The sequence below is a fragment of the Trematosphaeria pertusa genome (genome assembly GCF_010094035.1).
Source record: "Trematosphaeria pertusa strain CBS 122368 unplaced genomic scaffold BU26scaffold_40, whole genome shotgun sequence".
Taxonomy (NCBI): domain Eukaryota; kingdom Fungi; phylum Ascomycota; class Dothideomycetes; order Pleosporales; family Trematosphaeriaceae; genus Trematosphaeria; species Trematosphaeria pertusa.
Genome location: NW_022987251.1, coordinates 78163 through 90986, shown reverse-complemented (window position 1 = coordinate 90986; position 12824 = coordinate 78163). Strand labels below are relative to the sequence as shown.

Here is a 12824-nt window from a genome sequence, read left to right as displayed (position 1 = left end):
AGGTTTATAGCTAGAGTTTCTATCTAGTTCTTCTTCTAGGTATTACTTATAGTATTTTAGTTTCTAGAATTATAGAGTAAGTTTCTTTTAGTTATAATTTAGCTAGACTATATAGTACGTAGTAGAGCTAATAGTAGAATTATATAAACTATTATAGCGTAGATAAGAAATAAGAATTTAAGGTATATAATAAGTTATATAATATTAAGCTATAAAGACGTAAAGGCGTAGAGAAGATATCTACTACGCTAAGGCGCTAAAATAGCTAAGGTTACGTAGCTGCGTAGATAGGTTAGTACCGTAATAATAACGTACTTTATTATCGAACTAACTATATTATTAAGCTAACTACTTTCTCTTAGCAACGAAAATTAACGAAAATTAACCTGTTTTTCTTAAATAACTAAGCGAAACCTTAATATTTTTCTAGAAAAATTTATATATATATTCTTTATAGTATATTATACCTTACGTTAAAGTTATACTAAGATATATTACGTAATTAAAAAGCTATATATATTAAACTAACTTTTAAGAAAAATCTAGTTTACTTCTAGAAAATACTATTATATCTATATAATAATCTATAAAACTTATAGTATATAGTATCTATAATATAATAAAGGTTTTTAGAAAACTTCTATAGAGCTAGCGCTTCTAGGTATAGCGTAATAAGAGATAGAATTTTAAAAAAATCTTTTTAGAGTTTTCTTCTCTAACTATAGATATATATAAGTTATCTTGCTATATAAAGTTATATATTATAAGATTATATATACTATAAATCTGTTATATATTTAGAAGTAATAATTTTAAGATAGTTTTAGTATTTTTCTATCTTTCTATACTATACTACTAAAAAGGCTTTACTTTTATATAACTACTTAAAGCTAGTATATTATTAGTTAATAAGCTCTATATAGTTAGAGCCTACTATAATTTATAAAATAATAAGTTTATATAGCTAGATTAACTATATATATCTATAGTTAGAAGAGAAAACTCTAAAGAAGATATTTTTCTAACTTCTATCTCTTATTACGCTATATCTAGAAGAGCTAGCTTTCTAAAAGTTTTCTAGAAACCTTTATTACGTTATAAATACTATATACTATAAGTTTTATATATTATTATAGAGATATAACACTACTTACTAGAAGTAAAGTAGATTTTTTCTTAAAAGTTAGTTTAATACGTATAGCTTTTTAATTACGTAATATGTCTTAGTGTAACTTTTATATAAGGTATAATATACTATAAAGAATATATATATAAATTTTTATATAAAAATATTAAGGTTTCGCTTAGTTATTTAAGAAAAACAGGTTGATTTTCGTTAATTTTCGCTGCTAAGAGAAAGTGGTCGGCTTAATAATATAGTTAATTCGATAATAAAGTACGTTAAGCCTTCTATATATTTAGAAGTAATAATTTTAATATAGTTTTAGTATCTTTCTATCTTTCTATACTATACTACTAAAAAGACTTTACTTTTAAATAACTACTTAAAGCTACTATATTATTAGTTAATAAGCTATATATAGTTTAAGTATACTATAATTTATAAAATTATAAGTTTATATAGCTAGATTAGCTAATATATATATAGTTAGAAGAGAAAACTCTAAAGAAGAAATTTTTCTAACTTCTATCTCTTATTACGCTATACCTAGAAGAGCTAGCGCTATAAAAGTTTTCTAGAAACCTTTATTACGTTATAGATACTATATACTATAAGTTTTATATATTATTATAGAGATATAATAGTACTAACTAGAAGTAAACTAGATTTTTTCTTAAAAGTTAGTTAAATACGTATAGCTTTTTAATTACGTAATATATCTTAGTGCAAATTTACTATAAGGTGTAATATACTATAGAGAATATATATATAAATTTTTATATAAAAATATTAAGGTTTCGCTTAGTTATTTAAGAAAAACAGGTTAATTTTCGTTGATTTTCTTGCCAAGAAAAAGGTAGTCGGCTCGCTTGTGTAGTCGGTTCGCTTATAAAGTACATTATTAAACCTTATAGCTTTTTAATAAATTAGTCTAGTATAAAGCTTAACTAATAGATATATAGCTCTTACCTAATTATTACTATAAAGAAGCTGGTGGCAAAGCCTTATCAGGAAACTGCGGTATCCCTTCAGGGCAAAGCGCCAGCCCTCAGGCCCCGCCTGACTCAGCCGATCCGCTCCGACGTCCACCATAAAAGGACGCCTCCTCCCCCTCTGGTTTTCTTTACCTTTCAATCCTGCCTCCTCCCCAAAACCTCGCATTCGCTCTCACTCACGCCGCGTCCCTCACTGTTGACTCATTGCCGCCCTGAGGCCCTTGACCGTGAGGCTTTTTTTCCCTTCCCTCTTCCCCTTCCCAGCCGCCTGGCGCTCATGCAGGTTCGTCACTCCGCTGCCGTCGCACTGCCTTGCTTCCCCACTAAGAATTTCCGGCGTCTCCGTTGCTGACGACGATGCCAGAGCGAGCGCGATGTGGGATCCTCCCGCAGCGCCGGACGCAGCTGCTTTGGCCTACGTGCACCGCCGTGCCGCCGTGTACCTTTCTCGCACGCGCTGTCTCCCGAGCTCTGTTCGACCCTTCTAAGGATGCTGCGTTTGCAATTCGATGGCTCGTCGCTCCTAGTCAACTCGATCTCCTGAACTCCACGATCACGATCGCGATCGTACCACGACTTCCGATTGCGAGACCACTTCCCCCGGAAGCAACCCGGAAATCCCGCTCAGGCCTGCACTCCATGCTTGCATCGCCGCCTACCGTCCCGCGCATAACTCCTCGGTGGTGCAACAGGCGCGGTGGGGCATCGGCGAGCCAGCTCAGCTCCTGTGGGCCGACATGTCATCATCACTCGGCCGCCTGGCTTGACTTCCCGGTGCCTGCCGGCGGCGTTTCATTCGGTCCCATCTCAGACGCTTCCTTCGGGGTCATGCGGCCTGGCCTGGGCCCGCTCACTGGCCCCCCAACTGCTGCGGTCGGAATTCCCTGCCCACTCTGCTTTGAAATCTGGCGTCTCCGCGGCGACACGGATGCCAGGCCGGCAGCCTGCAGCTAGGGCACCGGCTCAGCCCCGCAACTGCGGATGGGCGCGACGCTATGCGAGGCGCATCCTTGCCAGGGAGATGACGTGGCGTCATGAGATCGGCTCGGTGGATAGTCGTCTTTGTGGCTTACATGATGCGTCAGGTTGCAGCGCCGTGTTGCATGACGGTCTAGCGGAACGGGTGCTGTAGGAGCAGGAACTGAAGCAGGAGCCGACGCAGGAGCCGACGCAGCAGTCGGAGTGCGGTCTATGCACTGCCGCGTAAGTGGGAATCCGTGGATCCGCAGCGGGCTGGCATCTTGCTTCGCCTTCTGCTTCAGATCTGCGCCGACTTTGGTCAGCTGGAGAGGAGGAGGCTGCCGGGTTGACCGGGTGACGGAGAGCGGTGTGGGATGCGACCGGAGGAGCAAGAGGCCGGGCAGACTGCAGAGCGCATGAAAACGCCTCGCCTGCAGCCTCAGCCCAGCATGGAAGAGGGATTCGCAGGATTCTGAACCTCGCGCTCGCTGTTGGTTGCCCGTTGATCCTGAGACAATCGTTCCAGATTTGCTGTCACGCAACCTTGCGTGTCTGCGGCGTGAAGGTTCTTCTCAGGGGTTGCAGCGTCGCAGCGTCGCAGCGTCGCAGCGTCACAGCGGAATCGCATACGAGGTGGATTCCAGTCGGAGACATTCAATTTGCTGTCTTCCTCGGCATGGTCACGGATCAGGCCTTCTTTGGAGTCCCTCCAGCACGGCCACGGCGCAAAGGTTGGGTGTGCGGACGCGTGATTTATGCGCACTCTCCAGGATGCTATCCCGATGTCCACAGCCGGTGACGGGCTAGGACGGGGCGCGCCTGGATTTCGAGGCTGTGACCGCAGAAATGGACGGCTGGGAGAGAAACGCAACAGCGCCAGCGCCCACGCCCACGCCCACTTAAGCTGGCGCGAACCCGCCTCTTCACGCTTCTTCGTGACGAGTTCAATTGACTAGCAGCGGCCAAGGCTATGGCCACTACTCACCAGTTCCGTTTCCCCCCTGTTTCCCCTAAGTTCATTTGTTATACCCCTCCGAAACTCCAACCCGCTCAGCGACGTCCACGCAAACGGGTCGAGCTGACGACCGACGAGTGGCACGATATTGACGAGGCCCTGGAGGAGACCGTGTCTGAGTGCGATCTTACGTCCGATGACGTGCAACAACTTCTCTCGACTGCTGACCCAACCAAATCTCAGGAGTCGCTACATTCAAGTACGTTTTCCACAGCGTGAGAGCACACCCGAGCTAACAGGCGTACACAGGCGATGCAGTCGACCGTGAAGGCGACAACACTGTCTCTGGGCCTCGGAAGAGGCGCCAACTAAGCCAGAAGGTAGATCTGAGAGCGGCGGTTGTTGAACAAGTAGCGCCCAGTCCAACTGATCCTCGTGAGGGCAGTTGCCGAGGTAAGCTCGCGGCTTGTAGGCCAACACACTATGGAGAATATGTCTTTCTAACAATGGGTAGAACGCCCGATGATCATTGCCGATGATTCGACCGATGATTCGACCGATGACGAGTCGGAGGATGACGAGTCGGAAAACGACGCGGCCACCGCCGCCGAACGTCGCCGCGGCGGCTCTCTGGGCATTTGCCGTGATCGATCCTATCATGCAGATGGGGACGATGAGGACGATGGAGGCAATGGGGATAATGAGGGAGATATGCTTCCAGGTCTAGCACAGGACTATACGTCTCAAGGTGATGACGGAGTGAGGGAGCATGGTAAGAAATCCGTGTCATGCAAGCGTCAGGGCGCATTCTCGTGTCCGTAGATGGTGTCCTTGGGCGGGACAGAAGCCGCAGTGACGATCTCAACACGGCAAGCACGCTGCGCTGGTCACACAAGCGGAAGCACGCCGAGTCTGCCGGTACAGACACGTCGATCATCAGTGAACCGACGGAGCCCATCTCGGAAAGGCATGATGGACGCGCGCATTCCTCAAAGCGACAGCGACCGTGCTCTTTGTCGCACTACCGTTCAGCCTTGAGTCGCACTTCCACGCCGAGGCCAGGCTCGCCAACTCCGGGCAACGCCGTGAACCCACAAAACGGCGGTACGCGCGATGGAAGCGCCAGCAGTGACGTCCGCGACGATGCCGACCCTCCACATCCGCTCGTCAGCAGCGAGGGCGATGTTCGCATCGGTGAACACGGCGGGAACAACGATAGCAGAACTCCCGGAGATGACTTCAATCCGCGGGATACCGTTTCTGGCACAGCGCTCTCTTCCAGTCCGTCGCCAAGCGACCGGAACAGGAACGAAACGCATCCGGTTGACGCGCTGGAGACGCCAGAGAACGATGGAGACACAGAGATGGCTGTGGTCGAAGGCAGTGCTGACGACGGAGCTGGTCTTGGGGGTACGACGGTGCCTCGACGACTGCGAAGCTCCATCGACACCACTCGGCCCATGGAGGCTCCGAAGCCTGCGACGAAAGGCGGGTTCCGACGAAGCGGTGTCAAGGGCCCACATGCCGCCGGCGAGAGCGAACAGTCCATACGGGAGCGGGCCGGGCAACAGAACTCATCATCGAAAGTTGCCACCGTCCGCCGCGTCAAGCAGCAGAAGGCTGCGGTTCTGCAGCGGAAAGCACGACCCAAGCGCCCGTCTCAGCCCAGTCGTACGACGGTCAGGTCTTCTCTATCTCGTCTCATAGGTGGACCCGACTCTCCCTCTCTCCTGCCGCAATCTGCTACCGCGGAAGTGATGCTGCCGCTGGACGGTGGTAGCACTTTGTCTAGCCCAACTCCGCAGAAGCTCACTAACACAAGTCTGAGGCGAGTCTCTGCAGGCGTGTCATTCTGGGCGACTGTCATCCAGGACGATCGCAACGTGCCAGCCTTCTCTTATGATGAGTCACTGGCGCTCATCCAGACTGCGCTTGGTGATGCAGGGCATATTGACGGCACCACCATTATGCCGCTCGCGCTGAATTCGTGGCTGGTGACCGGGTTCCTTCACGCCCGTCGCCATGCGCCCGAGCCCGCCGCTACTGAAACGGCGACAGAAGCAGTCGGCGTCTGCAGTGATTCTGAGAGCGATTCCGAGAGCGACCCAGAGGAGGCTACGTACACTCTGCGCAATGGAGCTGCCCAGGCAGGAGCTACCCTCTCGAGCGATGAGTCCCCGGACGACGACGACTCCGGCTCGAGCGACAGTGATGTCGATCCCAGCCGGGCTGGCGGCGATTCTCAAGGCGAGGAAGCGAGGGCCAGCGGCAGTCGTTGGACAGAACCGGAGGAGAAACTCTTGCGGGAATGCAAGGAGGAGGACAAACTGCCATGGAAGGAGATATTTCCCAAATTTCCTGGCAGGACACCGGGCGCGGTGCGACTGCGCTGGCACATGTTGCAAGGGCCGTCCTAGGGGGTCCTGGTTCAGCGGTCTATCTTCGATCTCTCAAATCACAATGAAATCGCATCATCACGAAAAACTCCATCCTTCACGCTTGTGCTGGTCAGCTCGCATGTTGGATGTTCTGTCTGTCTGTCTCTCGTCTACAATCACTCGCATCCGGCTTTTCCGACTCCCTTATTACTCTCAATCACACCACGTCGTCGCAAGCGGTCTACCGGTCAGCGTGCAGAAAGGTGCTCCTCCCTTCAGCCTCTTGAATGTCTCTATTGGCTGTGCCTGAGCTGTATGTCATGTGCTTCACCAGTCCTCTTCAGATCCCATTTGTGTCATCATCTATTCTAATGCCAGTCCTATCTTGATCATTTCTCCAAGTCCGCTCGCGTGCCAACCCCATTTCTAAAAATGTCGCTGACGGATTCCTGCAGTAGATGGCCGACCAATGACATGTGCTCTAAGTTATATCTCCCTTCAGCGTCCTTCTTTGAGTTTCATGTGAAATTCGAGGATAGCATAAACGAACTGCAGCCCGTCTTGGTCCAGTGTTTTCCGTTCCTTTCATTCATACTAGTCAGCGTGCAGAGAGGTGCTCCTGCCTCCAGTCTCTTGAATGTCTCTATTAACTGCGCCTGAGCTCTGTCTCATATGCTTCACAAGCCCTCGTTCTACCACCTTCCAACGAATACAACGTCTCATTAGCTTTTTATCTACGAGGTAACCGTCACAGCTTCAAGACGACTCCTTTTGCCCTTTCTCCTCCGCCTTCTCTGTGTCTTGCTCGAAATTTGCAGGCGTCATTGTATTTGGGAGTGGATAGCAGTTGGCCTCAGCTGGGTCAGTTGAGTCGAGAAACGAGAGGTAATGCTGGCTTACAATCGTATCCTTTATTCCTTTAGGCCATGAGAAGTCGTCGTAAGACGTATAGATATCTTGTCGTCCCGTCCGACGTATGTGTAGATAGATATCTATGCCGAAACGTTCCCTCATCCTGTTGCATTTCTTGACAAGGTTCTTTTTTTGACGTAGATAATTATCGCTTTCAAGTTGTTTGGCACTCTTCCTTTGTGATTTTCCATTGGGCTTATTGGTCCTATCATAATCTGCTGTTGACATACTGCATCGGTCGCCACCATTTAGTTCGGCATCTGCCGTACGTTTAATGGTCTGAAGTCTTGAAGTATTAAAAAAGTGCAGGTTAAGGGGTTAGAAAAGACGCCCGAACTTAATTGGTCGATTGAATCTGGCAATTGCCTGACTACGCAATCATTTTCGGCCACGGGAGATAATTTAACCCCGGACGGCCTAGAAACAGTGCTGGAGAAAAGATCGAAAATGGGCACCGGCAAGGCCGAAAAATCACCCCTGCATATATGGATGGTTGAGCGTCGCGATGTCGATTTCGATTTCGAAAAGTGGTGGCACCATCGCAGGACGTCCTGCTCGCTCTCACCCTGATAACGTATTTAAGATCCTTTAGTTGGAGCCAGTTTGGGTCATCACAGGTCGGTGCTTCATAGAGCCCAATCGAGCTCCTTGAGGCCCTTTCAGGATCCCGTTCCTAAAGAGCCTGATCGGGACCCATGCGTTCACGTGCTGCATCCACGTATTACTCCGCTGTTCGTAATGATCCGCACTGTAGCATTCACGTACTACTCAGCTGTTCGTAATAGTCCGTAGTATAGCATTTACGTACTACTCCGCTATTCGTAATGATCCGTCCTGTAGCATCTACGTACTACTCCGCTGTTCGTAATGATCCGCACTGTAGAATTCACGTACTACTCGCTATTCGTACCACTCCGCTACTTGTAATGATCCGCACTGCAGCATTCGCGTACTACTCCGCTGTTCGTACCACTCCGCTACTCGTAATGATCCGCATTGCGTACTACTCCGCCGTTCGTAATAGTCCGTAGCGTAGCATTCATGTACTACTCCGCTACTTGTAATGATCCGCACTGCAGCATTCGCGTACTACTCCATTGTTCGTAAGAGTACGCACTGTAGCATTCACATACTACTCCGCTGTTCGTAATGATCCGTACTGTAGCATTTATGTACTATTCCGCTATCAAGTGCAGGTATTCCGCCTGCAGCTTGCTCGTACAATCTCTAGCTCACCATTTCCGTGAGAATATAATAGACTGTGCGCATGTTAGGCACTGGATGCACCTAGCGTTCGCCATCATGCCACTCTAAACTAAGCTTGTATTTCGCCGTCAGAGACTTGCTATGCAACTTCACCGTCTAGTCTCTTGCATCAAGGAAGCGAAATCATCGCAGTCTCCATCGAAGCGAAAATCTATGAGAGAGTCCATCTTCGGCCCCAGAGACGCTTGTTCCTTGTTAATATATATCACAAGACCATCTTTATCCTTGCTCTTCGCTGCTAGGATCTCCGCTAGCCTCCGTGCTTTGGGAATCTGCAATCTCGTACCTACAATAATGACGCAATCAGGGGCTTTGCGAAAGTCCTTTGTGATGGCCCGCTCGTAACTCGCATCAATCGATTGGTGCTCGTCTTCATAAAGGGTAACCTTCGGTCGTAGTGCTCCGACGATCCGTGATGCTTTCCTAGCGGGCGGTCTTCCATGCGCTTCCCTCTTCCTGTCCCGTTCCTCCTCGAGCCGTATGCAGTTTCCGCACTTCACCGTCTCCGAACCGTGAAAACAGTTGACGTCGAAAGTGAACTCCCGTTGGCACTTGTGACAGAACATTTTGTCCAGGCTGCCGTGTAGGTGAATTGTGATTGGGAGCAAGTCCAGATTCTTGAAGCCTCGATAGGACGCTGAACGGGAGTCAATGCCGTCGATGTTCTGCATGTAATGTCGACGCAGGCGGCCGGCTTCAGCAAGACCAGCTAAGAAGTGGTGAAACCCGGTAGGTTCCACGTTGCGGGCCTTGTCGTGCATTGTGCGAATCATTTCATGGAACCGGCCAGTGGACTCGTCCGAATCGTAGACTGATATATGGAATCATTGCTTTCCGAACTTTGTGCCGCGGCGGAAATCCGGAACTGATGACACTCGCTCATGAGATGCTGCGTATGTGAATGGTGCTTGACTTACTGCCCGCGTTCACAGAGATGCCGGCGCCAGTCACGGCAACAATTCTCTGCTTGCCCTGGAAAGAGCGCCGCAGCGAAGAGAGTAGCTCCTCCGAACTGGAGTTCGTCAAATACGCCATGTTAGGTGATTCGTGTTCAGACGAAGGCATACTGGACAACGGTGAACTTGTTAATGAAAGACAGCTCGAGGGCTGAGGTCAGAAGTGAGCGTAATGTGATAGATTAGGGGGCTAGCCTCTCCTTTTATCTTTCGGACCGGCCATTGCCGTCATGCCGCATGAATATACCCTAGCAATAGCGTCCCCTTCGGATGTAACCAACTCAGAGGATGCGCTGGTGGCTGCCCTCCTGTCCCGGGGTCCTGAGACGCCATAGTCAGGCATCTAGACGATTCGGAAGCACATTCCCACCCGATGTCACCCACCATGACATGGCAGTGGCTTTGCTGCTGCACTGCCCTCGGTGTCGTGGATCAGGTCGCCATAGCCAGTTGTTCCGGTGCGAAAATGTCAGTCACATGGGACGCCCGGTCGCCTCACCGTCGCGCCGTTGGGGATTCCGGCTCGAGTCGTCTCAGCTCGTCGTTCGAGCAAGCCGTTCAAGGCCTGCGTCCGATTGCTCTTCGCATCACGCGGATGTGGACACTGCCGTAGTTCTTCCTGCCACGTCAACCTTGGGGACAAGCTCCCGACGTCGTAGCTAGCCGTCACAGCCACGGAGCACATTCTCTAGCCGACATTAGGACCTCCCAGAAATGCATGAATTCGCCGTGGATGCTTCTACAAGCAGCTCTCCTTACCCTGGTCAAGACGCGCCATGGCTGCTTCGCCACCACACTTTGATACATGGCCCAGACAGTAGGGCGCGTCTGGCCAGCTGAGGGGCTTGTAGAAGACTCCCTGGACGGCTAGCGCATCAGCAGGACTCGAGAGGCGGAGCTGACGACTAACGGTCATGCTAGGGCCGGCGCGGCTTGAGATTCATGCTCAGCCGATCGCAGGATGTAGGGCGCAGGCCTCAGAGGTCCGACGCGCGAACTTGGAGGGACTCCAGCGTGATAGGACGAGGGAGAGGTGTCATTCATTCACGTACCATTCCATAGCTCGTACTATTCCGGAGCTCAGCACTTGTGCCAAGCCGAAGAGGTCTCGAGGCCCATCTCGACTCCAGTATATAGTTCCATCAAAATTTACGTGGCCAACCAAGCACATATGTACCATCTCGCTTAAAATGTGCATCTTCCCCAGGAGCAACTCTTGCGCACGTTGGACATTTCCTCCCCGATGTTTCGAAATAGGTTGTAATGTGAAGCTCGCAAAATGGATGTCCTGAAATCTTAGCACAGCTCTTGAGCGAGCATTTCCTGTAGCTTACCACAGGGCAGATACATGCATCCGCGGCTCGGTGAGTCTTCCCATTCGCACAGGGCACATACAGTGCCGTAGCATTCGATGGCGCCAGCCAATTGAGGGTGGTCTTCTCTTTTGCATTTGAACACGTTCATCGAGGAGAGGGGTGGCTTCGTCGTGTTGCCCACAAGGGCATCGAACAGATCAACGGCAGCGCGGGTATGGTCGTCCCCAGTCGATGCGAGGCGATCTAGAATCGGCCGAAGGACGCATCGGTTGCAATAGAGCTTCAGGAATCAGTAACGGGACTGCGACAAGGCAGGAGCATGAGATGTCCCATATACAAATGTACTCACACAATGACAGAAGGGGAGGAAGTATGTCCTCTCAGTGGCCTGGAGCGTTATCCCGCATCCGGAGCAGCGAACAGGCTCCGGCATAGGACCTGCTTGTCCATTGTAAGCAGCAACAGTCGGACGGGACGAACAAGTCCATACCTTGCCGTCTCTTTTTCAGCCTCCGGCCCGTCAGCTCCGCAAGAGACGGAAGAGACGAGTCAGAACCATCGGAGGGGATACGGACGTGTGCCATGTCGATAAGGGATACACGTGATCGGCAATAGTGAAAGGAAGGGTGAAGAAGCTGCGGAGGCCAACGGAGGGGGCAGGACCGTTTATATAGTCATACTCGAGGCTTCGCCCCGACAGGCACGTGCTTCCCGCGGGGACGGTCACTGACGACAGTCGATCGTCGAGCAGCAGGCCAGCCCAATCATTAGACGAGACTCATATGGTGGCTGTCTTATCTGAGGCCGCCACTGTTACATTAACCTGGATGCAGCTATCATCTCGGTTTCGCCGTCGGCGGAATGCGCAGCCTCTCGTCAACCGTCCTGATCGGCCGATGCAGCATTCGACCGTTCTTCCAGAGCCTTGCTGCGGGCTTCCTACGCTTGCTCACGGCAACTTGACGTCAGTCGACAGTGGCTTAGAGAGTCATCGGGGAAAGTCCAGGATATGCTACTCACGCGTCTTTGGTTATGCAGTTCACGGCCACTTCGCAGGTTACGCGGCCATAGATATCCTGACCTCGGTTGGCGCGAATTCCTTCTCTGAATGGTTGGATGGCGATGTATGCTAATACAGGAATGATACCCGGATTCGCATCTTGTCCGTGGCTGATGTGCCTCGTGTCAAGGAGAGTGCGGACAGCGCCGCCTAAAAGACCCACCGGCTGGGTAAGCTCGTTTCGAGGACCTGCCCGATCTATCCATCGAGGCGCATCCTGACTCGATTCTCGTTAGGTTGCAATGAGGCGCCTTCAGAATGGTAAGAGCTCGTCCCTAGGTGGTCGGTCTCTAGCCATCGTGATATAAGTGACCGTAATCTAGATGAATGTTGTTCGTTCGGCCACGATGAACTCGGAGTTAGGATCTGTGTGTGTTGCTGAGGTTGGCAGTCCTAGGATTCGACCAGACCGGACGAGAGATGGCATGGTTCGGTGGAGACGCTACCAATTGTTAATGCCGTCGTGCCTGTAATATTAAGATATACTTCATCCAAAACGGCAACCGCCTCGTCTGAATTAGGATATTTTGAACCCGTATGCTACGAAGAGCAGCAAGTAAGACGCAGGAAAGGAGCGAAATGATGGAGACCACCGGCACCAATCTCGTCCTGGCCGGCAAAGATGATTACATGCCATAGGATATTGAGTGAGGGACGATAGAAGCAGCGTAGGGCAGGTAGATGTGTTCCTAGAAGCACCTGCTATTAAAATGCGGTCTAAATTAGTTGCTACGGTAAGCTTGGCAACACGATCGCTCCGCCAGAGTTGCGGCTCTTGCACGCCAGCCATACTTAAGCGAACTCGCAATCTAATCACAACGTCGCGGTTCCATCCATCGCGGAGCCAGGGTTGCATAACAGCCAAGGCGCTGTCTCATCGCAGGAAGAAACGGGCGAAAATTG

At 50.1% G+C, this 12824-nt stretch overlaps 4 protein-coding genes across 4 annotated transcripts; 2 read left to right on the top strand and 2 right to left on the bottom strand.

Moving 5' to 3' along the window:
- Window positions 1–2380: 2380 nt before the first annotated feature.
- On the top strand, window positions 2381–3191 carry BU26DRAFT_263486 (uncharacterized protein). Its single transcript, XM_033821275.1, has one exon. It carries the CDS (start codon window positions 2476–2478, stop codon window positions 3070–3072), a length of 597 nt encoding a protein of 198 aa, XP_033675219.1. The 5' UTR covers window positions 2381–2475; the 3' UTR covers window positions 3073–3191.
- Window positions 3192–4422: 1231 nt separating this feature from the next.
- On the top strand, window positions 4423–6647 carry BU26DRAFT_263505 (uncharacterized protein). The gene is made up of 2 exons (XM_033821277.1): window positions 4423–4486; window positions 4548–6647. Exon 2 carries the CDS (start codon window positions 4822–4824, stop codon window positions 6448–6450), a length of 1629 nt encoding a protein of 542 aa, XP_033675218.1. The 5' UTR covers window positions 4423–4486; window positions 4548–4821; the 3' UTR covers window positions 6451–6647.
- Window positions 6648–7119: 472 nt separating this feature from the next.
- BU26DRAFT_263491 (uncharacterized protein) lies at window positions 7120–7475 on the bottom strand. The gene has a single exon (XM_033821276.1). The coding sequence runs from the start codon at window positions 7423–7425 to the stop codon at window positions 7168–7170; it is 258 nt and encodes an 85-aa protein (XP_033675217.1). The 5' UTR covers window positions 7426–7475; the 3' UTR covers window positions 7120–7167.
- A 1203-nt stretch (window positions 7476–8678) lies between these two features.
- BU26DRAFT_443322 (DHS-like NAD/FAD-binding domain-containing protein) lies at window positions 8679–9413 on the bottom strand (the record flags this gene model as incomplete). The annotated part of the gene is made up of 1 exon (XM_033824538.1): window positions 8679–9413. A coding segment is annotated over one exon (735 nt), but the record flags the coding sequence as incomplete, so codon positions are not given.
- Window positions 9414–12824: the final 3411 nt, after the last annotated feature.

Coding starts and splice junctions, on each gene's coding strand:
- BU26DRAFT_263486 (XM_033821275.1), top strand. CDS start 2,476: ATGCCAGAGCGAGCGCGATGTGGGATCCTCCCGCAGCGCCGGACGCAG.
- BU26DRAFT_263505 (XM_033821277.1), top strand. CDS start 4,822: ATGCAAGCGTCAGGGCGCATTCTCGTGTCCGTAGATGGTGTCCTTGGG.
- BU26DRAFT_263491 (XM_033821276.1), bottom strand. CDS start 7,425: ATGAGGGAACGTTTCGGCATAGATATCTATCTACACATACGTCGGACG.